General features: G+C 47.4%; 3 protein-coding genes across 17 annotated transcripts in view; 2 read left to right on the forward strand and 1 right to left on the reverse strand.

Annotated features, from left to right (window-relative positions):
- LIN54 (lin-54 DREAM MuvB core complex component) overlaps positions 1-510 on the forward strand; it is a 37,320-nt gene extending 36,810 nt beyond the window's left edge. For all 5 annotated transcript variants that reach the window (XM_083861568.1, XM_083861570.1, XM_083861571.1 and 2 more), the window contains one exon: positions 307-510. In XM_083861568.1, the coding sequence (XP_083717694.1) occupies positions 307-508 (202 nt within the window). In that variant the 3' untranslated portion in view covers positions 509-510. The remainder of the gene's footprint in view (positions 1-306) is intronic.
- Positions 511-4,101: 3,591 nt separating this feature from the next.
- THAP9 (THAP domain containing 9) lies at positions 4,102-8,057 on the reverse strand (the record flags this gene model as incomplete). The annotated part of the gene is made up of 5 exons (XM_083861094.1): positions 4,102-4,124; positions 5,150-6,618; positions 7,489-7,607; positions 7,681-7,885; positions 7,978-8,057. The coding sequence occupies 5 exons, from the start codon at positions 8,055-8,057 to the stop codon at positions 4,102-4,104; spliced, it is 1,896 nt and encodes a 631-aa protein (XP_083717220.1).
- Positions 8,058-8,905: 848 nt separating this feature from the next.
- SEC31A (SEC31 homolog A, COPII coat complex component) overlaps positions 8,906-24,650 on the forward strand; it is a 39,547-nt gene continuing 23,802 nt past the window's right edge. For 10 of the 11 annotated variants that reach the window (XM_083861756.1, XM_083861760.1, XM_083861762.1 and 7 more), the window contains exons 1-14: positions 8,906-8,989; positions 9,507-9,589; positions 10,109-10,232; positions 12,386-12,584; positions 13,664-13,759; positions 15,296-15,436; positions 16,423-16,565; positions 17,494-17,593; positions 18,800-18,961; positions 19,138-19,290; positions 20,682-20,918; positions 21,477-21,551; positions 23,620-23,670; positions 24,447-24,524. In XM_083861756.1, coding sequence (XP_083717882.1) covers positions 9,511-9,589; positions 10,109-10,232; positions 12,386-12,584; positions 13,664-13,759; positions 15,296-15,436; positions 16,423-16,565; positions 17,494-17,593; positions 18,800-18,961; positions 19,138-19,290; positions 20,682-20,918; positions 21,477-21,551; positions 23,620-23,670; positions 24,447-24,524 — 1,638 coding nt within the window. In that variant the 5' untranslated portion in view covers positions 8,906-8,989; positions 9,507-9,510. The remainder of the gene's footprint in view (positions 8,990-9,506; positions 9,590-10,108; positions 10,233-12,385; positions 12,585-13,663; positions 13,760-15,295; positions 15,437-16,422; positions 16,566-17,493; positions 17,594-18,799; positions 18,962-19,137; positions 19,291-20,681; positions 20,919-21,476; positions 21,552-23,619; positions 23,671-24,446; positions 24,525-24,650) is intronic. The other variant, XM_083861759.1, reaches the window with a different exon arrangement.

Below are 24,650 nucleotides of genomic sequence, written 5' to 3' on the forward strand. Positions count from 1 at the left end.
TAAGTTGATGCTGCACCCTCTTTGAGTTGTTTCTAACGTGGGTTTTTTGATGTGTGTGACAGGCATGTCCTGTCATCTCTGAGCCTTGTCTGTGTAAGCTGTAGCGGTGGGAGCAGTCAGGTGAATGGAACATTTTGTTCCTGTAACAGTAGGGATTCTGACCCAGCAGTTCATTTGGCTGTTAACTGAGGCTTATTCACCATCCAAAGGCTCTTGGAAGCAATGGGACAGATGGACTAAAAAGTTGCCAGCCCTGGAGTTAGGTGCCTTTTTGCAGACACTTAAGTGGATGTTTCTTTGTTTCAGGCTGCCCTTTACATTTGTCACCAAGGAGGTGGCCGATGCAACGTGCGAATGCCTCCTGGCACAGGCAGAGCAAGCGGAGAAGACTGGCAAGTCCAAAGCTGCAGCAGAGCGCATGATCCTGGAGGAGTTTGGGCGCTGTCTGATGAGGGTGATCAGCTCTGCAGGGAAGTCCAAAGGTGACCCTTGTGCCATGAACTGCTGACTCATGCACATGAGCCACAACAAAGCGGACTGAACAGAACACTTAAGGCACAGGGACACTTTGGTTTAGCATAAAGGATTTAATAATATTTGTTAATTTGGTGCTTGTTGTAAATTGACCCATGTAAGATTGAAACAAGAAATTCTTTTATAACAAGATGTAGAGCCTTTTAAATCTTAGCTAAATACTCTTCTACGTAAGGCAACGCCTAAAGGTCAGTTCTTCTTCCCAATGTACAGCTTTTACCCTGGGTTTCTTAAAAATTAGATGTGTTCTCCCCTTTCCCCCACAATAATTGTCTGAAGGGCATATATAAATTATTATAATATATATTACTTACAGTGTATGGATTTGCATCACTGTGCATACAGGAAAACACAGGTGATGTCAACAGCCAGGTCATGCTTTTGCTGACAGGCCTGTAATATGGAGGTACCAGTGTATCAAATATAATTCTGAAAGGAAATATGTAGAAATAAGCATCTAAATGGAAGGTAGTACTTGTATTTAGGATCTGACACAGCATGTTGTTTTAGTGCACGGAGCACTGTGAGATACATAGGCAATAATACAGAGGAGTTGCTAGCAGATTTAGCACTGAGCAAGTCATGGAGAATGTTTCTGGAGCAGGGCCCAAGGATTATAGAGGCGAATGGCATTACGGGGAATTTTTGATAGGAATGAAGCAGAGTGCTCAGGTGTTTCTTAAGCTGAAACTTGAAGGCTAAGACAGTGGCCTGTCCTTGGAAGTGAGGAAGAGCAGCCACACCACAATGCCAGACTGTCTGCCCAGTGTAGTGTTACCTTTATGTAGCAGATTGATGCTGTTGTTTAGGTGAAGCTTGGTTTTTCTGAGGTCTGCAGCAGCCTAATCCCTCACTGGAAGTAGGGCTGTGCAGTCCATTGTGTTTTCTAGGATCAAGCTCTAACCCTGGGAAAAGTATTTAGGCCTAGAGAAGCTGAAGTCATGGGATATGACAATCTGCATCTGAATCAACTTGCAAATGCAGGCAGGGATCATGTTCAGCCTGGCTGTGGGTGTTCAGAATGCTGCTTCTCTCCATGTTGGCAATTTACTTGGCGTAAGGGCTCTTTTAGTGTTGTTTAGAATAATTGTGAGAGCTGTGATGAGAGAAAGTACTAGCACAAATCAGGATTGCTACAAAAACAGACACAGATCCTTTTACACTAAATGGGGGAGCAATCAGCTATTGCTGGGTATAGAATAAGGCAGGGGATTTTTTTCAGTATTTGTTACAGGCAATCTCAGATCACATTTTTGATAGTGGAACTACATTTGCAGAATTAACCTAGTGGGTTACTTACCTATCATGAACATCCATTAACCATGTTTAATCACAGGCATTGTTATTACCTGTCTCACTGCAGCCTGAACTAGCTATGTTTTTTCCAAAAGGGATTTTGTATTCCTTCTGTAAAACTGTAAATACATAGAAATGCAGGGCCAGGCTGGAGAGGTACGGGCTAGGCACACCAGCAGCAGAGATATGTGCCTCTGTGTGTGAAGGCAATAGGGTGGAAGGATGCTTCACCTCTCAGCCCTTTGCACAGAGCAGAAGGCCCTTGACCCTTCTCTGGTGCCTCCTTGAAATGCCTGGGAGGCGTGAAGGGTGTGGGAGGCAACCAGCAGCAGTGGGGGGCTCACAGACCAGATCTGACCTGCCAGTCACTGTCTGCCAAGGACATCTCCCTGAGCATAAATAGCCATGTTTGTGCAAATCTCTGAAAAGGGAATCCACCTCTCCTGTAAGTAAATGCCACGTTTTTTCATGATTAGAACTTGGATTTACTAAAAAAATCAGTGCAGTAACTTTACCTGTAGATAGTGTGGATATTCCGTTCCCTTCTAGTGACCTAATATAGTCTGTCCAGTAAGATTTGTATAAATGTAAATTAGTGTAAGTGAATAAAGTAATACCTACTTACGTTATTTTTCAAACAGATTGCAATATGCCTTTTGTTTAGACTTCAATCTGTGTTAATTTTGTATATATTCAGTGTCTTACTCTAAATTGCACCTTTTGTGATGTGTATTTATATACAGTGTGCAAAAGCACTTGTGAAATTTAGATTACAGTTGTAATTATGTATGATGGCATTGCTGGAGAATATTTTGCTTGTAAAGACTTTGAAGGTGCAATCAAATGCTCTTAGTTCTTCTATTTTGTTTTGAACAAGCTTTCTCAAATATTAAGCTTGGATTCCTCTCTCCCTTCTCCCTGGTGTAGAGTGTATTAATTGGTTTTTGTACTTCCTTAGCCATTTGCATCAAACTGCTGGACAAGATTAACAGTCAAGTTCATCCAGTTACATAAAAAATAATTGAGAATGGGGCAAGGGTTCATTTTATAGTTCTGTTTACATCCAAAAGTAGAAAATTAAATTTATATTTACAAGACCTATTCAAAGAATACACTTTTCTATATTGTACAAATAAAACAGTCAGATAAATCACAAAAAATAAACATTTATACTATTCTGTAAATACGATTTTTTTGCACTCCTTTGCTTCCACACTGACAAATATACACACATGGTTTGTCACTGAAATATCAAAATAAATTGTTAACAGTAGGTCCACTTCTGATGCAAGTACTGGCTTGGATTTTCAGTGTGAGACCAAGTGCTATCGGAGATAAATAAATCTCCCTTGGTTATTGGTGTGCCGTCATGCACAGCAATCCATGGCACAGTTCATAACTACTCATCTTAGAGCTGGAGGCAAGTGTTCCAACATTACATGATTGCAAACAATCTGTCACTGGGATTTCACCAGCATTTTGCCAGTTGTCCCAAAAATCACATATAGAGGGGAGGGAATAGTTTCCTGCAAAGTCTCTTGTAGCTGGAATGGCTCCATGACAGTGATGGCTTCAACATGGTTTTTTGCATAGATATTTGAATTGGGGAAAAAAAAAAAAAAAAGCCCAGAGGTTCTGGTTTGTTCCTCCCAGCCGTGATTGTATGAATTTCTGTGGTGCTGCTGCTCTCAGAGCAGAGCTTGAGGGATTGAGGGCAGCAGAACTAAGGGAAGGAGAAACCCCAACCAACCAGGGAGTTTTGTCAAGTCACTGGTACCTTAAATGTTATTACTGTCCTAGGATGTGGCAGATCACCATTTTTCATCCCAGCTCCATCATGGATCTTGAAAGTGACTGAACAGCAGGCTTTGTGGGAATTAGTTGTCTTCCATCTCTATGGATGCAACTCTTGCAACTCTTGTTCTATATGGCAAAGGGAAACCCCTTAGCAGTTCTGCCAAACTTCTCTGTTCCAGGCAAAGCACTGGAGGTAGCTTCCTTGCCATGAAAATGAACTAACTGAAGGAACCTGTCCTACTTAGTGGCATCAAACCTATGGCTCAAGTGATCAGTGGAAACATTGAAAGGAGGGTGCCTTGTGCCCTGGGCTGCAGGCCAGCTCTGGGAGGATGGGGCCATGGAATGGGAACTGAAATGCTTGCCCTGCTGCAGCACCCCCATGTATTCCTGCCTCTGGAGGAGGGTATTGGTGCTCCTGGATGCCACTGGACACAACGATCTGGTCACAGGCTCAGCACTGTTCCAGAGGATCTAGACTTGCCCAGCATCTTTAGCTGTTTGATGAGACATGTTGGAAAGGAGATTAGAGCTTGTGTAGAACTTGAGTGCCACTTTCTTTTCACATCTTCATTTTCCTATTTAAGTAGAAACTCTGCAAGCGTTCTTGCCCCCAGCTTTTATAAAGCACATCTTTTTGGTGAAATCAAAGCACTAGTGTATGTGATTCCCCTGCAACCCCACCAGCTATCAGTTTTCTTCTGGCAACAGCACTTGCAGCACTAAAGCCACCCAGCACTTCCAGGGCCACTGCAGTCTCCTACCACTGCTCCAGGCACTTTGAGCAACCATTGCACATCCTGACTTCCTCTGCAAGCTTCACTAAATATGTGGCTGCTTTGCAGGATTGCTAGAAGGAACTGGGGATCAGATAAACTTCCTTGCTTTGCTCAGTTAAACTGTGGTTAGGGGGTTTGCAGTGGCCCGAGACATCACTGCTTATCAACACTAGTTTTGCCAGCAGTGTTTCCTCACGTGTGTGGCCTATGTCTGTCCAGCACTGAGCCTCAGCAAGGAACAGCCATCCTTGGAACCACAGAGTACGCAGACCATGTGTGGGTTTAGCTTGACTGACAGCTACCCAGTGGTGATGGAAACAAATGCTTTCCCTTCAGTCTCTTTAGTTTGTGCCTTCTGCAAGGGTATTTCAAATTCAGGTGTTGGGCGGGGTTTGTTCTTATGTTTAAGTAACACCGTGTTATTTCCTTTACTAAGACTGTGTAGTGGTTGTTGATGCTCAGCTCCCCATCAAATAAATGGTTTGTGAGGGTGGGAAAGAGGGGGCTTTCTCCCAGAAGCTCCTGGAAGACTTTCTGTTCTAGAGACAAATGCCACAGCTTGGTATTTTTGTTGGCACCTCCTACTTTGCCATATTGGTTTAGGACTTGTTCTGAAATGCTTGTTATGTGGTGCACACTGGCTGAGGGCAGACTCACACCACCTAACTTTTTTATGTAGAGCACTGACCTGTGTCTTAGCCTGCTCTCATCTGCCTCAAACAGAGAGGCAAGACAAGCCTCACATTGCAAGTCCAAGGCCAACTGCTCAGCCACCCAGCCAGCAGTGCAGGTGAGGCTCTGTGTGTACAGCGACAGATCTGTCAGTGCGTTGCTCAGGGCAGAGCTGGGCAAAAGCAGCCCTGCACTATAGGGGTACTCTGGGGCCAGAGTCCTCCCAGGAGCTGGGTGATACTGAGCACGAATGCTGCCCAGAGTCAGAGCTCTCCTCTGAGACAGGGATACGTCCCAGGGGCTGGTGTTGCCACTGCCGTGTGGTGAGCTGGGTGCCAGGCTGCGGCTGGCCAGCAGTTTGTGGTAAGCAGCCTGGAACACAGCGCTGGTGGGGCTGCCACTGCTGCCACAGGCTTGCTGCAGGGCCCTGAGAAACTGCTCCAGAGGGTCCAGGCTGAAGACATGTGTGTGGAGGTGGTGGGAAGGAATGCCTTCTGGACATGTATAGTTGGAGGAAAGCCACTTGAGGCTTTCAGCATTGAGCAAGAAGCTCAGAAATCCCAGTTTACGTTTGCTCTTAATAACGTATCTCCCCACAGAGTCTGTTAAATTGATGAAGCAGCTCTTGGCCTCATCAAAGAGGTTGCTTATTTTGGTGTAATTTCCAGCTAGCAAAGGCTCCTTTCCATAGGGACCTCTGCTGTAAAATACATCGCACAGAGAGCTCATCAGACGCACAAACTTGACAGTCCCACTGCAGTTCTGAAACGAGGCCAGGCCCAGCTTCTGGAGGTGCTCCAGTGCCTCAGCAACGCCCTTGCTGAAGAGCAGGGTAGCAAGGTTGACCTTCAGGTGGTAACTCCCTTTACTCCCAGCCCTGCCTGACTCGGGACTGCACAGCTCCAATGCCCTCTGCTCCCGCAAAGCTGCCAGCCCCTCCATGTGCTGCCACCGCACGGTGTCACCGAGCCACTCCACCTTCTGGAAACACTGCACAGCATTCCTTATCAGCAGGAGGGCATGACAAACGTCAAAGAAGTATGCGATGCTGTGAGCAGAACCGGGTGGATGCTGGAAAGTGCACTGAATCCTTCTGGGATCTATCCTGATCCCCAAAGCTCTGGCAGTCTCAGCACCAAGAGCAGAGGCACCCGATGTCACAGCCAGGACCACGATCCCAACGGCGTTCAGCTTATTGATGGCCTGGCGAAGGAGCTGAGCAAGGAAGCGGCCGGACGTGCTGTTCACCAGGAAATAGCCAAGGGGAGCTGTCCAAGGGCTTGAGATGCCCACTGCCATCAGGATTATCGCTGCCGACGCCAGCGGAGCTTCGTCAGCATCCAGGCTCCCTGCTCCCAAGTCAACAAAGCCTGTCAGGCACTGGGTCTGTGGGTCCCACTCCTGCTGCTTCCGCAGGGACACGTCCTGGACCAGCACGGCGCAGTGGCGGAACGCCTGATCCCCTCTCTCCACCTTCTCCTGAAGCCGGAGGAAAATGTCACTGCTGAAGCCTGCAGCAGCCTCGTTATTAGACAGCCAGCTGGGGAAAAAAAGGGAGGATGTGATTAAAAAGAAGGAGACGTGATTCAGGAAAAGTTGAAGCAACAGGCAGCACTTTTTACCACTTAGGACATGGTCAGCCGTGCCCAGAGCTGCAGAGCAGGCTGAGACATGCAGGGCAAAGAAGGCAGCCCTGCTTTCCTTCATGCATAGTCCAAGTTTCTTTTCTCCCACCCTAGTGAGGGGAAGCCAAGGAAACTACTGACCATGCTGGGAAGTAACAAAGCATCTTCAGGATAGACCTGTTACACCTATTTCTACACGAGTACCTGGAAATACATTCTGAATGAATGAATAAATAAAAACTTGCTTTGTCAGGCTGTAAGGATGAGGGAGGGGAAGAATCTTCCGTAGGTGATGATAGGTCTTATTATGGTAGAGATGGAGAAGACAAACGAATTGCCTCATTTCTGGTGAGTAGTCTGCCATCTGCCTCCAGCTGTGCACCTCTCGAGGCAAATCTGCTTAAGAAATCACAAAAGGCCAACTTCAGTGAAACAATAAATGCCTGGAACCAGAGGGACGCATGACACAAATGCACTGCAGAATACAAGGCAACATCGTGGCCTCTGGAAAAGCTCAGTCCTGAAGTCTGGCGGGAGGTGCAGGGCTCAGCAATGACCCCACCGTGCCTCGCCTCTTCCTCGGCACGGGTTAACAAAGACACGAAACGGGGGCGAGGGAGTGCGCTCTGCCTCACCCAGCGTCCCCAGCAGTACCTGAAAACTGGGCCTGCAGCAAACTGACGATTTCCTCAGGAAGTTGCCGCTTGTGGGCCAGCTCCCTGAGGACGCGGGGCAGGGTGGCGCGGCGGGGCGCGGGGCGGGCTGTCCCGGCGGCGGGCGGGGGCCGGGCCCGCTGTCGCTGCAGGCTGTAGTTGTGGTCCCCGCCGGGGGGGCTGGGCAGCGCCCGCTTCACCGCCCGCGCGGGGCTCCCGCCGCTCCTCCTGCGGCCGGCGCCCGGCGGCTCCTGGGGGAGGGAAGGAGAGGGGCGGTCACGGCACGGGCGGAACCCCCGGGGGAGCGCGGGGCGCGCCCGGTACCGGCCGCACCGAGGGGAGGAAGCGGGAGGGCACGGCCCCCCGCCGCAGCTTCCGCCGCAGCCCGTAGCGCTCGAAGTCCCCTTCGGAGAAGTGCCGGGAGCAGAGGATGGCGCCGGGGCCGGGCCGCCACGCCCGGCGGCTCCGCGGGTCCACGCGGTTCACGGCGCGGATCCACTCGCGGCGCTGCGCGGCGTCCACCGGGAACCTGCGGCAGAGGGAGATGGCGGGATGAGGGGCCGGCGGGACGAGGGGCCTGCGGGCAGAAGGGCCGGGCCGTGCCGTGCCGGGCGCACTCACTGGTGGAAGGAGATGCCGCGCTGGCGGCTCCGCCCGGTGTCGCGCGCGGTGCAGCCCAGAGCGGAGCAGCTCCGCGTCATGGCGGCCCCGCACGCGCCTCGCCGCCGCCGCCGCGCCACAGCGGGCCCGCCCATTGGCCGCCGCCGCCCGCGCGGGCCCGGCCGCCCCTTCGCCATTGGCCGGCGGGCCCGCCGGACCGCGGCCCCATTGGGCGCGGCGGTGTGAGCGCGGCGGCGGGCCCGGGAGCGGAGCGAGCCAACCGCGAGCGGCGGCGGCGGCGGCCGCAGCCAATGGCGAGGGGCGATCCTCAGCGCCAATGGGAGCCGCGCCTCCCGCCCCTATTTATAGCGCGGCCGGCGGCGCCCGCCGTCTCTCCCGCTGCGCGCCCTGAGCCGCGCCATGCGGCCTGCGCACCGCCCGCCCCGCGCACGCCGTCCGTCCGCACAGCGGCAACGGGGCCCGCCGCCGGCGGGAGGCGGCAGCGCAGTTATGCCCCGGCTGCCGTGAGGAGGTGGGTCCGAGGCTGCCGCTCCCGGCTGTGGAAGCCGGCCGAGCTCCCTCGGGCTGTTCCCCCGCCCTGGCATGGCCCCTGTCCCGTGATGAGCCTCACTGCTGTTCACATCATGAGCACGCCATGATTATTCCCCTTGAGCTGAGGACAAGCGGCCCCCGCGCTGCCGGCGCCGCGCCCCGGCTCCCCCCGGTCCTGGCGCCCCTAACCGCTCTCCCTTTTCCCCAGGGCCGATGGCTGCTCCAGCCCCGAGGGACACGGAGGACACGCGCGGAAGGAGGCGGCCCACATCCCCCCACACACCCCCTCCCTCCACCACCACCACCCCTCCGCTCCCCGGCGCTGCCCGTGCGGGAAGGCGCGGCCCCTCCGCTCCCGGTGCCGGGAAGGCGCGGCCCGGAAGGCGCGGGGCGCGCCCGGAAGGCGGTGGCGGCCGGGAGGCGGTGCCGGCGCTGCCACGTTGGAGCGGTCCGGGCACGGGTGAGCGCCGGGGACGCCGAGGTGAGGGCAGGGGCGGCGGAGAGCCTCTGGTTTACGGCTGTTTCCCTCCGGTTCCTGTGGGGAACGGGGCGAGGGCGGCGGGGCCCGCCTCAGGCCGGGGGAGCCCGAGGGGCTGAAAGGGGACACAGAAATGAGCCCTGAGGGGGTTCGGCCGCAGCCTCTGGGGAGGGTCTTCCCGGGCCTGGGCTCGTTTCGTGGCTTAAGGCAGAAAAGCGGCTGTAGGGGGCTGGATGCCTTGGTGCTGTGAGGAGAGGGTTTTTCACAGCTGATGAGGGTTTGCCCACGTTTTCCTGTGTTATGTTGGGCACCCGTCAGTTTCCTCTACGTGTCAATGTTCCTGTGCCAGGGGAGAGTTGTGCCTCCGGAGGGGATGGCTCGGTGTCTGTCCCTGGGATATCTTTAGGAAAACAGTCTCTCCGGCTGCTCCTGCCAAGTCCTAATGCGGCTCCTGCATCCCTGGCGGTGCAGTTTCACCGTGCACCATTTAGGCATCACCTTTCTTGGTCTTGCTTTTCAGCAACATGAAGCTGAAGGAAATAGACCGTACTGCCATGCAGGCGTGGAGTCCTGCCCAGCAGCACCCCATTTACCTGGCCACAGGTGAGTGTTTTGGGAGGCATGTGCTAGCAGACCTTGGGCTGTGCAGTGGCTGCCGTGAAGGGGCCATTATTGAAAGCTGTAGAGGTTGCTCTGTGTCCTGAGGGCTGGAGTGGGGTGTATGTTTGTGGGGTTTTGATGGAGCTCTTGCATTGTGCTGATAAAAACGTGCTTTGCGTTATACAAGTGACAGCAAGCGTCCTTCTCCTTTTGCCAGGGGGAGGTGACACCAATCCTAAGCACTAGTCACTCGTGGCTCCTTTGTAACTTTGTTTTCTTTGCATCATCAGGGAGAGGTACTTGCCCAGAGCTTTTTCTGCTCATACTCATTAAGAAACACCCACAAGGAGAACCATGGTGAGGAGAGTTATGTGGGACTATATCTAAGTAACAGAAACAGAAGCTTGACCCCATCTCAGGATCCTTTTTGAAAGGATGTTTTTGTTCCCCTTCTTGTGCTGGATTTGCAGTTACTGCTCTGTGTATCCTGCCTTTCTCACTGCCAGACATGCTTCCTCACAGGTACGTCAGCTCAGCAGCTGGATGCAACCTTCAGCACAAATGCTTCTCTAGAAATATTTGAGTTGGACTTAGCAGACCCTTCACTGGATATGAAGAGCTGTGCCACGTTCTCCTCCTCACACAGGTAGGCAGTGTTGTAAGAGAAAGGTGCAGTGTGTGGAACTGTCACATGTGGTACGTGGAAAAGTCCCTTTGTGTGGTTTGTCTGCACTTGAGGAGAGAAGCAGAAGTTCAGCGCTGAAAGATGAACTGTTTGCAGTTGATATAGTGGGGCAGTGAGCTTGGACTCCAAGCAAGCAGCTCATGCTTTGACATACAGAAAATTTTTGAATATACGTGTGGACCCTTGATCCCAGGAAGCCTCTGGGATTCACAAGAGAACAGAAGAAAATTGTGAAAATATGGTGGCAACTTTTCATATTGCACTGTCCTGTTTGTATTTAGGCATTTCAGGGGGACTCCTGTAATATAACTAGCTTGGGTTATGTTGTGTCTGTTCCTACAGCTGGGAAGCCAGATTCCTGGCTGCACAGCTCCACTCAGCTGTTAGTTCCTTACCACGTGCTTATCCAGACAAATATTGTTAGCATCAGAGCATTGCAGCAGCACTGGTAGCAGCTTTCTGGCAGAGCTGAAACAGCCACAGTCCCTTGTTAAATGCCCTGCTCTGTGAGCAGAGCTGGTGTCAACATGTCCTACTGACCTGCTCAGAGCAGGAGGCAGTGTTGGATCTTTGAGTTTCATTTTTCTACCTTGTTTTACCTGTGACTGAAATTCTTCAAGACTTGCTATTTGCTAACTGAATTTCTAGAAGCGCTCCTTATAGCCAGGATGCAGTGCTCCATGGAAAGTATCTCCCTTGACCAGCAACACAAGAATTTGACTTTGCCCTAGAAAATGCATTAAAAAGGAGGTTGAGGGTTGTTTGTTTGTTTGCTTTTGAGATTAGATAGCAGTGTACACGTCAGGGTCTCTTTTGGTTTGCAGCAAATGGAAACGTCCTGGCCATTAGACCCACAAAAGATAAATCCTTAATTGCCCTCCAAGAAAAGTTTTGCACTGCTTTTATAGAACCGTACTTTATCTTGGAAAGAGTAAAGGGCAGGAGAAAAGTAATTGCGCAGTTAATTTTTGGGGTTTGTTCCTCACTGTTTCCTGCCTTCATTTTGGGTTGTTTTAAATCCTGTTCAGTCTTGCTGGTGATGCCTGGACAGCCCTATCAGTCACTTCCTTTCTCATAAACCTGTATAGTTACGTGCAGAAGCATAAAAATCATACCCAGGAATGGCTCTGTCTGATATTACGGACCAATTTCTATTTGTAGCATCATTCTTTGGTGAACCCCTGCTGTCATCTCAACACTGGGAGCCTAAACACTTGACTGTTACGGTATTTCTCACCCAGCATATGCTCTTTGGGTAGCTTTCTGCAGTATCTATCTTACCATGCTAAAATTGCTGTGATTTAAAGAAATTGCTTTAAATTTGCCCAGAGGTAACAAAGAGATGAGCAATATTACAGTGAATGCTAAGGTATCTTCTTGCCATCTTCCAGTCAATGTGGGTTTGCTTTCTGCTGGCATAAGAGCTGATAGGTGGCTGTGTCATTTTATGTAAGGCATATTAATTCTTTGTATGGCTCAGTGCACAGGAATGCTGTTTGGCTTTTGCAGGAAGTTAATTGAGTTGAAGGGAATTCAGGTGTTTACAGGTGGACACAATAGTGTTCTTAGTTTTTGGAAGTATGTTTGATTCCTCTTGAGTTAGCCTGAAAATAGGCTGTGGTCCAAGAGATGTGTCTGTGATGCTGACTGAGTCTAAACTTACTGAGTCCCTGGTATGGCAGACAAAACGCTTGCACATCCAAAAGCACAGATATAGAAAAGGATATGGAATTTTTCTAGTTTCACCTCTTTCTTCTCCTGTATGAAGCTGCTTGCAGATAGCAGAGGTTTTTCTCCAAGCTGTGGCTGGATGGGCTTACAGCTCTTGCTTTGATTACGCCTTTTGTGGTTGGGAAACACCTGATTTTGCAGCCAGGAGATTGGTGATATCAGTTTGCAGGTTATTGGTTGTGCATGTTGTGCCTCTTGTTAAGGGGCAGAATTGGGGCATGCCTTCCTGATGGAAGAGGATGTGCAGAGACTCTTCCTCAGGAAGAAATGCAGGCAATGCTTTTCTCTGACTTTAGCTGGGCTGAGCAAAACTGGGATGTATCAACCTACAGGGAGCTGGTGGTGGATGGTTCTAAGACTGCGGGGCCCTCTGTGTCTTACAGGTACCACAAGCTGATCTGGGGCCCTCACAGCATGACCTCAGGGGACAGAGTGTCTGGAGTCCTGATTGCTGGGGGTGAAAATGGAAATATCATTCTGTATGACTCAGCCAAAATCCTGGATGGGGAGGCTGAGGTAATAATAGCCCAGAAAGACAAGCACACGGGACCAGTGAGAGCGCTCGATGTCAACATGTTCCAGGTTGGTTTTTCTGTTGTTCCTCTTAACATACCATCAATAAAGGAGTGGCCTATCTTAACTTTTAACCTCAGATGTTTCTGCTGCTTCCCCTCCCCTGAAAAGCATGAACTGTGTTTGGTGTTTGAGTGCCTGTTTGTATTTAGTAGGAAAAACTTGTCCCATTGCTGGCATTTCAGGGTGGGGAATAAAAGTGCCTGAGGTGTCTGCTTCCTTCCTTCCCCTCATTAGTTTACCTTGTCAATTTAGTTGATCTTTTAGCTCTGCTCATGTGTGAAGTAGAGGTGCTCTTCAGGGTGTTTTTAGTCAGTCTCTTCTCTTAGCTTCTGTGTGTTGTGCCAGTCACACAGGAAGGAATTATGTGCTCTCATTCATGTTTCTGGTGAGATCAGTTTTCAGTTATCTCCTTTGGGGGTTGGGTAGGATCCACCTTCATGGCCTCTGAGTATTGTTGTCTAGATAGAGGAGACAGCAAGGAAACACAGCCATGTGGCCTCTTCAGCAGAAGGGCTCTCAAAACCAACAACCCTTCCCACATCACCAATGAGCATTTGCTTCCTTCTAGATACAGTGTGTTGGTTTTTCCTTCTTGCCATCAGCTGTGTGAGGATTCAGTTGGATTTGTTTCCTAACTAACGCTTCTGTCCCTGCACACTTGCCTCCAGCAAGGCTGTGCTGTGTTTATTATGTCCTCTCTGAATTGCTTCCTGTCCCTTTCTGCCTGTTATGAACTCAGGACTTGCCTGTCGTCAGCCACAAAATGTGACCAAAGGGCACTTGGTGACCTTGGCTCATGTTGTCCTGCCTGGACTTTTGCATCCCAAGTGCAGGAGTGCTCTGGATGGCTGCACTCACTGTGGGCAGGGCAGGAATGCCACACTGTCCAGAGCAAAGCTCTGGGTGGCTGTAACTGCAGCACTGCTTCCTTCTCTGCCCTGCCACTATTTTCCCTGTATCTTTTCCTACATCCTGAGCTGATAGGGGAAATGTGCAGAGTCCTGCAGATCTGATGCCTCCCAGCAGCTAAGACTGGGAAAGCTGATGCTGAAAATACTCTTAATGTCTATTAATGTTTCCTACAGACTAATCTGGTGGCCTCTGGTGCTAATGAGTCTGAAATCTATATCTGGGACTTGAACAACTTTGCTACACCAATGACACCTGGAGCAAAGACGCAGGTACCAGAGTTGTGTTTATTAAACCCTCCAGGGCAGACTCGTGAGAAAGGTGCATGGCAGTTAAGTGAGAGCTGAGTGAAATTTGCAGTTTTAAAGCAATCTCAAGGGCATGGAGTGGGGGAAGCCTCTTGAAGTCTAACTTGGGTAGTAGCTACATACAAGGGTGACTGGATGCTGCTGCTTTTGTAGCCCCTGGAGAGCAGTGTCCTGGGTGGGCCTGTAAGGGCAAGTGTGCCCAGTCTATGCAATGAGTGGTGTGCTCTGCTTCTGCAGCAGCCCTGGATGTGCTGTCATCTTTATCCACAACAGACCTGCAGTTTGGCTTACTGCACAAGCCAGCCATGTCTTCACGTGGCAATTTCTTGTTAAGAAATTGTATTTGGCTAGGGTGTTGTAGTTGTAGTGTGTCCCCTTAATCTTTGAGAAATGCTGCATTTTATCAAGCAACAAGCAGAGTCTCTCAGGTTACACTCCTGTTCAAATACTATAGCCATTACATGTCTTTTAGTCCTCCTCTGCATGTTTCACTACAAATCTGAAGATGGTGAAGGTACACAGAGAAAAATAGGAGAAAGATAAAAAGCAGCCACTGAGAAGTCAAATGGTGAGGCAGTAGGTTTTGCAGTTGCCCTGGTGGATTTCAGGGAGTGATTTAATTGCTATACTCAAGGTCCAGTGTTTAGCCTGTGTCTCTTAAAGATGATCTGTGGGGGAAAAACAATAGTCTTTTGTGCTTTTTGCCTTGTGAAGGAAATGGAAGAATGGGAGGAAGTTCTTTCAATGCAAGTACACTTCTGTTGCTGTTAAAAAATTCCGCAGCAGTTCATGGTTACTGGAAAATGGGTTTATTACTGCAGGATAATTTGGAGACAAAAAAATGTGCAAATGGTATGAGAAGTAATCTTCAATTTAAAGATTTTTAGTTTAAGCTCTGTGGGATTTGGTTACTTTGTTTAGTTCAAGTCGTTTATTAACATGTAGGCATTTGAGAGGATGCTTGCCTTAGAGATCCCTGTGAAAGACTTACATCTAATAGTGATTTTTTTTAGGCTGGGATATCTTTCAGTCCATATGCATAATGACAACTAGAAATAGTAGGACAAGAGCTGGGTTAATACTGCTTTTAAGTTTTTGTCTAAAAATACACATTGGGGGAATAAAAAAACCCCATGGAATTTCTCCAAGCAAACCTTGTTTTTGCTAAATAAAAACATAATAGTCCAAGACAAAAGACCAGTTCATGTCTGGATATACTTTCATGGAGTTATTTTCTGTTCTTGAAGAGAGTATTGCTTAGTCTTAATAACTAATGTGTAGTACTATAAAGCAGAAAATAACTTCACAGAGAAATTCTAGCAGCTTATAGATCAGTATTTTCAGGTGCTGTACACTACAGCACGTGTAGACAGGAATCCAGAACACAACCGGTACACGGGGCACTGTCCTGGCAAACCTGTCACTTAGCAAGTCCTGAGAATAGCAGGGTCTGGGTCTGCAGTGTGTCGGGGTTGTGACGGGCTGTTGTGTGTGTGGCAGCCTCTGGAGGACATCAGCTGCATTGCATGGAACAGGCAGGTCCAGCACATCCTGGCCTCCGCCAGCCCCAGCGGCCGAGCCACCGTCTGGGACCTCAGGAAGAACGAGCCCATCATCAAGGTCACCGACCACAACAACAGGGTGAGTGAGTGCTCTCCTGCAGCTGCTGGGCTGCTTGCAGAGAGGTGTGGGGATGGGTCATGGCACCCCTTCTTGTGTAAAACAGACACTGCTGCCTGTCCCGGTTTGCTCTTTAGAGTATATGCAAGATGAATTGTCAGCATTTTAAGTTAAAATAGCCAGATGCAGCCTGAAGCAAGGCAAGGCACTCAGATGTCCTATCAGAATGATGATTTCATTTTGAGAAAGCACTTACTGCTCTGTCTGGGGCTACCACAGGAAGATTTTTTTTTTTTTTGCCACAGGGAAGTGTGGCATTAGGCAGGTTACAGGGGCTCTGCCTCTCATAGTTATAACCACCATGCCACCCCTTTAGTCAGTGTAAATGTAAAAAAGAGCCTGCTCAACTTGTGGAGAGTGACATATTTGTACAACCTTTTGTTACTTTAAATAGACTATTGCTATAGCAAACTCCAAAGATACAGCAAGAGTTAAAAATGAAACTTAGAAGTGGGTGGTTGTGAAGTAGCTCACTGTAGTATTATTTTGATAAACTCTGTAACTTTCAGTGTTTTCTGTGTTTGTTGCCTGACATAACAGCAGCACAGTAGGCTGTCTTCATGTGATGGTAGTCCTTGTGATGCAGTGTTCTCATGACAATAACCTCTGCCTAATGTTTGCTTTTATTAAAATAGCAATAAAAATAGTAGAGGAAAAGGTTTATATGGTGAGCTTTAGTGTTTTCTCACATTAAAGCATAGGATTGTGAAAAAGTCAGCACAGTGTAATCTTCTCTCTGAGCAGACCTTGGGAAACTTAAGTGCAAGTCTCCTCATTCACAGGAATAAGGAGAATATGCCAGTCAATGCAGTCAGAAATAATGCCAGAAACACAACTGCAAATTCCCTTGCAGTGGTGTTTTGCTGTGCACGCAGACACATTCGGTCTAGTTTTCTTTTTCAGTGCTGCTCAGTTATGTGATGCTTTGACCCAATGTCACCCCTCAGATGCACTGCTCAGGCTTGGCTTGGCACCCTGAAGTTGCCACCCAGATGGTTTTGGCCTCAGAGGACGACAGGCTGCCCGTTATTCAGATGTGGGACCTGAGATTTGCCTCCTCACCGCTTCGTGTTCTAGAAAGTCACACGAGGTACGAGCCTTACACAGTGTGGTGTTGGCATTGCTGGTGACTGTCCTGGTTTGCACATCTCACTTCCTGCTCTTCCTTGGGAAGGAAGGAAGGCTCCCTTAGTAGTGGCAATTTCAGCAGCAGGCAGTGCTGTGTGCTGGCTTGCTGACCAGCCAGCCCTGTGTCATGAAAGGCTTGCCTTTTTGCAGCTTGGTGCTCTGAAGGAAACAGCTCCCAAAATTAAATAAATAAACTCACCAGGCTGCTGAAACATCTACTAGTTTGTTTCAAAGTTTTTTAAGAAGAGGAAGCTAAGGAAAAAAGAATTAGTAGTAGTTGATTTTGGCTGAATAATGTACTAAAGGTGCCGTCAGGGACATCCTCATGTGTGGATTTTACACAGTTTCTGTTCCCCTCAGTCCCCTAAATGCCTTAATTTTGGGTATAGTGAATGATTTTGTTAAATTCTTGGCCCTCCTCCGTTGTTAATGAAACTTTCTTTATTGCTCAAACCCAGTGCTTGATTTAAGAAGGAAGAATAGTGTTGTGGCTTCTACCAAAACTGCTGCCAGTGGGTTCTGCTGATTTGAATGTCTTACTAATAAAAAGCTGAAAAACTTCTTAGTCACTAACCTTACCTGTGGGTTTGCACACTGGATATTAGTGACACTGCAGGCAAACCATGTTGTTACTAATGCTCAGCTTCTCCCATATGACTGTTGGGTTTAGTTTTCAGATACAATGGCTGCATCTTTGGAACTTTTCATGCAGAAAATAGAAAACATCTATTTCAACAAAAAAAGGGCTGATAGAGTTGAAAAATTCCTCCTGTAAGAGGAAGAGGTGGAGAGGGCTTTTTGACATGAGATGCTGAACTTCTAAATACACTTTATGTATCACCATTTTGCATTTACATTAAGCTTTTTTGTTGTTGTGGCTTTTCATGCAGGGGTATATTGGCCATTGCTTGGAGTATGGCAGATCCAGAGCTGCTACTTAGCTGTGGGAAGGATGCTAAAATTCTCTGCTCCAACCCTAACACAGGCGAGGTATTGTATGCATACCACTTCAAAAAAACCCAAAAATGTCTGTTCAGGGGTGGCACATGCAAAGCACATGTTCCTGTGCTTGCATTCCAAGGAGTGATGCCTCTGTGGGATGTTGCTCCCTATCCTATTTGCTATATGTGTCTTTTGAGCTTGTTCTGGTGGTGGAGGATTCCTTCCTGGTATTGTCAATATTACACATTTGTCCTTGCAGCTTCTCTCTCACTGAGTAATGATGTCCCTGTTCATTATAAGAGATGGAAATGGCTCCACTTAAAGTATATGCTTCCTACTCTTGTTTTGCTCCAGTGTGGCTGAATCATTCTTGCAATTGCCTTTTTCCTTCTATAAAAACTTTACCCAGACAGGAGGGTTTTTGTAGGTTGGTATGGTAGTGGCAGATCAGGGAGAGCCACTCAAATGTGTTCCCACCACACCCTTTTGGGCCTGGGGATACCTTTCAAAGAGAATGCAGATCTGTTTTTCAGACAATGTTTGTCCCTAGACCAGGAGAAAGGCTTCAGACATGCTGGAGGGCTTCTTGCCTCCAGTGGGCCGTAATTGTGGAGTGGGAAGTGTTTCTAAAATTCAGACACTGGCCCAAAAGTACAAAAGCTGTACAGTGTTCGATAAGTTATCTGAGCTGGATCCTGTGAGTCATGAAGTTTTGACATGTGGTTGAATCATACTGCATGCTTTTATTAAAATTAAAAACCAGTTCCTTGGGAGATAGCATTTTGTTCTTTGAGTTTCTCCTGGTTTACAGTTAAATGTCTTCTGTTAGGGGGTCTTGTCTGTTCCAGGGCACAAGAGGCTGTCTGCCCAGGGTGCAGGTTTTACCCTTTCCAGTTTTCCTGTGAAAACACACTTCCTCCATGTACTGTGTGGGGATACCTAAATCAGCTCTGAATAAGCTAGTGTGAATGTCAACAGCTCCCAGTGGGACAGCAGAGACATCCCTCACCTGCATCATTTATCCTGTGTGGATTAAACAGAAGATTTAATGTGAGGAGAAGGAGATGAAGCAGTGGTGTGTGATAATGTGCTGTTTGGATGTCAGGGTTTGCCCACTGTTATTGCTGTGGTGATGTGGGGGCTGCTGGGGGGCAGGAAGAGCACACCAGTCTCAGGGCACACGGGAAGATTGTTGCTGTTGGGCAGGGTGCTCCATGAAAACTCTGATTTGTTGGGCTTGGTTCTGCTCTCCAGGTGCTGTACGAGCTGCCCACAAACACGCAGTGGTGCTTTGACATCCAGTGGTGCCCGAGGAACCCGGCTGTACTGTCTGCAGCCTCCTTCGACGGACGCATCAGCGTCTACTCCATCATGGGCGGCAGCGCCGACGGCTTGAGGCAGAAGCAAGTTGACCAGGTGTTGAAAACTGTTCAGCTAACAATAGGGACAGAAGGGGGCGGGGGGAAGAAAATATGGGAAGTCTTCAGTGGCTGTCTGCAGCCCTGCCTGCAGGAGTATCACTTCAGCACAAATTAATGTTTAGTTCATTAGACAAATGTCACTATTGTTTTTTCCCCCTTGTGTTATCAAAGCTCTCCTCATCTTTTGGGAACCTCGATCCATTTGGCACGGGGCAGCCCTTGCCTCCCCTGCAGCTTCCCCAGCAGACTGCCCCACAGAGTGTGGTGCTGCCTCTGAAGAAACCACCCAAGTGGATCCGGCGACCCATGGGAGCGTCCTTCTCGGTAAGGGGGAGACTGGGATGGGCAGGGTTGGCCAAGCAGGTAGGGAGGTTGTGCTGGCACCTGCTGAACTCCTTAGGAAGAGGGGAGTTCATTGTGGTGGTCCACCTTGGGAGATCTTCCCATTTGTCTTCATAGTGGGAGATGCTTGGGGCAGCTTCCAGACAGGGCATTGGGAACAGCAAAAGCCTGACCAAAATATTGGGAAAAAGAAACATTGCTGAGAGATGTTTGTTTGTCTGTTGGCATTAGGACTTTGCTTTTGTTTCTGTGCAGTGCTTGCCTTAGAATAAATAAATGCACACTGGGCAAGTTACCTGAGACTTCATAGCTTCAAACTACATTCATGTGAGTTGGTGTGGTGGAGAATACTCAGTCTAGCTTTGATCAAGGTAGCAGGAGTTGCTGTAGCAGCACAAAACTGGGTTCCTCCATGTCTGGTTGATTTGCAGAGGAGCCAGCAGAGGGGATGACAAGCTCTGCTTTTGGCAGTCATTGGCTCCTTGGCTCCACCTTTGGCTTATTTTCTAAACCCACAAGCCATTTATTTGAGAACTTCTGGAGATTTTAGCCTGTCCATTTGAATTTGATTTCTCTGCTGCAATACTTCTCAGTTTTCAGCATCGTATGTCTGCTTATTCGTGATCTGATGCACAAATTAAATGCAATTTTCTCCTGTCAAAGAGAAGTGATGTTGTCTAGACACTGACTGATGTGTCATCTTTATGATGTTGTTTATTCCCTTATTTGTCCTGGTTTCCCAGGAACCAGGTGTCAGTCTTTTCCCTGGCTAGGCTTTTGCTTTTTTCTAACACGGGTTTTACTGGACTGGCCTGTGTAAATTAGCTTTGAGCTATAGAATGAAATAATATCATAAGCACCTCCTAATTATTTTCTTGTGTTGATTTTACCTCTTCAAATGTTGTCACAACTTACAGCCTATCTCTCAGTAGAGTTTCAGCTGCCAAACAGTCTGGCAAGAGCAGGGCAGATGTCATGCTTGAGCATTTACTTAATGATGGATAAGCAATGGATGCATAGTTTTTTTTGGCAATTGCATTGCAATATCATGAGATACTCCACTGATCTTGGGTACCATATGGACCCACAACTCTAGCTCTCAATTTCTGGTCTGTCTTTTGTCTGAGAAGAAAACAGGCACAGGAATTGCTGTGCTTATAAATCCTATTAAATGTGAACCTACTTATCCAACAAGCTCCTTACATGCACAGAAATTTGGAGTGGGAGGGGAAAAAACAAATAAGTGAGCAGATGTCAGGAGTGTTCAGTTATGGGACAATAATCATACATATGTTATATAAAATACATTTTCATACATGCTCCCCTGCTCTATACTTGTATTTTCACATGCTGCATGTGCACCTCAATTGCAGTTTGGAGGCAAGCTGGTGACGTTTGAGAATTCCAAGGCTCCACAGCAGCCGGGCATGGAGCAGCAGCAGCAGCATCCCCACGTCTACGTGAGCCAGGTTGTCACGGAGAAGGAGTTCCTGGCCCGCTCCAACCAGCTGCAGGAGGCTGTGCAGTCCGAGGGCTTTGTCAGCTACTGCCAGAAGAAAATCGACATGGCCCTGGCTGACTTTGAGAGGAACGTGTGGGCCTTCTTAAAGGTAACAGGGTGACAGCCCTTCAGGGGTTCCCCATGGACTGGGAGAGCCAGGACATGCTTCCTTCTGCACATTTAGGTGAAGAGGGGCTGGGAACCAAAAGCTGCAGGCTGTGGGCATAGTGCCCATAAGCCATGTCACTGGAGGGAGCCCAGCAGAAGAGGGAGGGCCCTCAGGACCAGGGGTGTTGGTGAGGAATTATGGCAAAGCAGAGGTGTGGGTGAGGGTGTCCCATGGATTTTGATATTCCCCTTCAGCACATATTTGTACAGGGAGCTGGTGAGAAGTATTAAACTTGGGGATAGCTTTAGATGGGATTTTTTCACTGCTCACTCTAAGCATTTAGAGGTTTCCAAGTGAAGCAGATAAACAGATTGTTCACCTACAATAACCAGATGGAAGCCTTTCCCACCTGCTCAGGTGCCCAAGTCACTGAAGATTTTTGCGTTTCTTTTTATTGTCTTCAGTCTACTCAGTCACTGAATCTCACTGGGTCATTTGTGCCAGTGATGGAGAAAATGAAAAATGGTGAATTACAATATAGTCTTTAACTTTTTTAAGGTGAACTTTGAAGAAGATTCACGTGTTAAATACCTCGAGCTCTTAGGATACAGGAAGGATGATCTGAGGAAGAAGGTAAATGTGCAGTATGTGAGATAAATAACTTGTGAGTAATTTCAGAATTCTTACAGAACACAGTTTGCTTTGTTGGGTTTTTTCATTAATTGTCTTCTTGCAACATGTTCAGTGGAAATGTTAGAGCAGGCAGCAGACTTCAGAAGTGTGTCTGCCTCTGACTGTCCATTGTTGATGTAAAATTCTCACTCATTGAGAGACTTTGATATTTATTGATTCAGGCTATTCATGTAATTTTGTTATGTGACATCCTTCTACTCAAGCATTGTGGAATGGGGTCTGCTTTTTAGGCTTTCTGGTTGAAGAACACCTAAGCAGTTTTCATTAACTAGGGAAACCTGGGATAGTCTTTTTTGTTTGTGGGAGACATCATTCATTTTTAAAAGAAAAATAAACAAGCTGGAAGGTCAAACGTGGTTACATTTGGAAAAGCAAAATTTGGATCACCGGGAAGCAATTTGCACATCATTACAGACCTTTTTTCCCAGCTGGAAGATTTTTACTCAGTGTTACAGGGAGTTACCTGCTGTGCCTTTTGTCTCCATTGTTTTCAGTTGTCTACCCAGGAACTATCTAGTATTTCTTTAGTTCTGTTTCAGTGGGTTTTAACATTTGACTCATTTTTATTATATCAAATTAATGTTTTATTTTCAAAGATTGGCTCCATTAAAGTGTCATTGTGCTCAGAAATTAAATGTCCTTCAGGGCAAAATTGATATGATTATGGAAAAAAAAAATCATGGCTTTGATAACGGTTTGTCCTCAGCTTCTAAATATTTGTGCAAAGGCAAGCACAGCAAGGATAATCCTGTTTTTGAGAAGTAGCTCTCAATTAGAAAATCCAGTTGAAATTTAGTAGTGTTCTGCAGAGTGGCCTCATGAGATTAAAGCCCACTGCTTGCTTTTGCTCTGGGTTTGATATGCCCTGTGCATGGGGAGAAGCTAGGAAAATGGGCACAACTAAACTGGATGCCCTGGAATGCTGGGCCTATCCCATTATTTCAGTATTTAGGGAACAGATGAGAGGAGCTACAAGGTCCTGTTTTTACGTATCTGTTTTCTGAAAACATCCCACGTGGATGTTGAGTCCATGTTTGTTTCACTGTCAAGAAGCAGCTCAGTACAGCTCATCTGAAAGTTTGTGATGCCCAGATGGAAAGCTCACTAAATCACAACTTTACCAATAATAATTGGTAGCATTAGGGAAGTAAAAACAGGGATCACAGATTTCAGCTTCTTGTAGTAAGCTGCTAAGAACATGGGAAGGGTGAGTTGTATTCTTAAAACCTGTGATTCTCTTGCAAGCCAAGTCATGGATTTCTCATTTTTATTGTAAACCAGTGATTAAAAAAGGGAGTAAACTATCTCCAGCAATTTGAGCTCAGCTCTTTACACAAACCAGCCTATAAGGGTAAAATAAAGCATACAATACAAAAAGCAGTAGATAATTTTAGGAGCAATGGGAAACCCAGGCTCCCTCATGCTGAAATAATATAGAAACTGTATACATAAAATTGCTGGGTTAGAAACAATATACATAAAATTGCTGGGTTTGAAAGCCTTAATTGAATCTGGAGTCATGATTTGCTTTGCAAAGCAGTAGAAGCTGGGCATTTTAACTCTTCTTTTACCTTGGAAAATCCTAATCCACAGCCAAGTGCCTGATATGCTTTAACCCACAGCTTCCTGACAGATTCTCTGTTCCATCAGGATTGTTTCTGCTTTATTTTCCCTGACGAGAGCAGACAGAAGGTTTTGTCCTTCATGTTCTGATACTGCTTTTATTCTTGTGGTTTCCAGCAGCTCTAGTGAGGTCTGAGGCTCTTGAGTTAACAATTAAAGGTTTAAAGGCATAGGGCAGCTGTTGTTTCCATCAGAGCTTGGAGTGCAGGGATCTTAGTAAATCTGTCACCAGGCTGGAAAAGGAAATGACTTTGGTTTTATGTTAAAATGTTTAATTTCATGTTAACTGTTGTGCAAGCAACATAGTAGCTACGTGTGCCGGTTTTGCAATCTGAGAATTTGATGCCTCTTGTAAAGGGTACTTACTTAAATCTTTGTTTTCTAGATCACATCTGCTCTGAATAAAGAGGGTCTTGCAGATGGTGTCTTGGGAGAGGTAAGCAAACACATGTATGTAACTCTGTGGTTAGTTTTACAATGCCATGGTAATTTGTAAAGTAAGAACCATTTTTCTTTCCACTCAATAGCTGTCCCAAAGTAAGTCACAAATAATCCAGCATATGGCAAGTTCCTACATTCAGTAGGATGAAGGTATTGTTTTGAAAAAAAAAAAAAAAACCACTTCTTTTCCACTCAGGTGTTCCCCTCCTTTTCCAATGAAGGGCTCTCAGTCACAGGTTTTAATATGGGGTCTCATTGGTGTCCCTCTACCTTTCCTTGCTGCTGCCTGTGCCTTGCCCACTGTGGCACTTTATGGCCTGTGAGGAAGGGCAGAGCCTTGCTGCCTGGCACCTGCTTTCAAGAACAGCACCTTCATCAGGCTTTAAAGACTGAGAGTGTGGTCCTATAACTTTTCCTACAAAAGTGGTAACTCTATTTCAGGCACTGCCCACTGTAATTGCAGTGCCCTGAGTACAGCAGGCCTGCAGTGCTTTTACAGTTCATCTGTAGCTGCCTCATGGGGAAGAAAGCTCTTGCTGCATGTTTTGAGGCAGCTAAAATGAAGACAGCACAAGTTACTGTGTAATGACAGAGCAAGGAAACGGGCCTCTACCCTGTTTGTGATGCTCAAGCGTATATTGCCAATGCGTTTCTCTGATTTCCAGTCTGGTTCTAACTGTTGGTTGGTGGAAAGGTGACTGTACTTTGCAGTGCAAAGTATTTCTGCCTCTTTTGCTGGTGGATTTTTATGGCATCTTCTCTCTGCTGAAGGCTCCTGCAGAATCTGATGGATCTGTGCCAAACGAAGGGGATGAAGGCCAGACTACAGAGGAACAGTTCTTGGGAGAGGTATCTGTTGCCCTCTAGATTAACCCTGCTGACCTCCCCTGTATTTACTTTGTTCCTTTTAACAGCATTTAATTTTGTTGACTTTTCCTGCTGCTGAAGATATACAGAAATACAAAAAATTATTTA

This window comes from Zosterops lateralis (assembly GCF_965231275.1).
Source record: "Zosterops lateralis genome assembly, chromosome: 5".
NCBI classification, from domain to species: Eukaryota; Metazoa; Chordata; class Aves; order Passeriformes; family Zosteropidae; genus Zosterops; species Zosterops lateralis.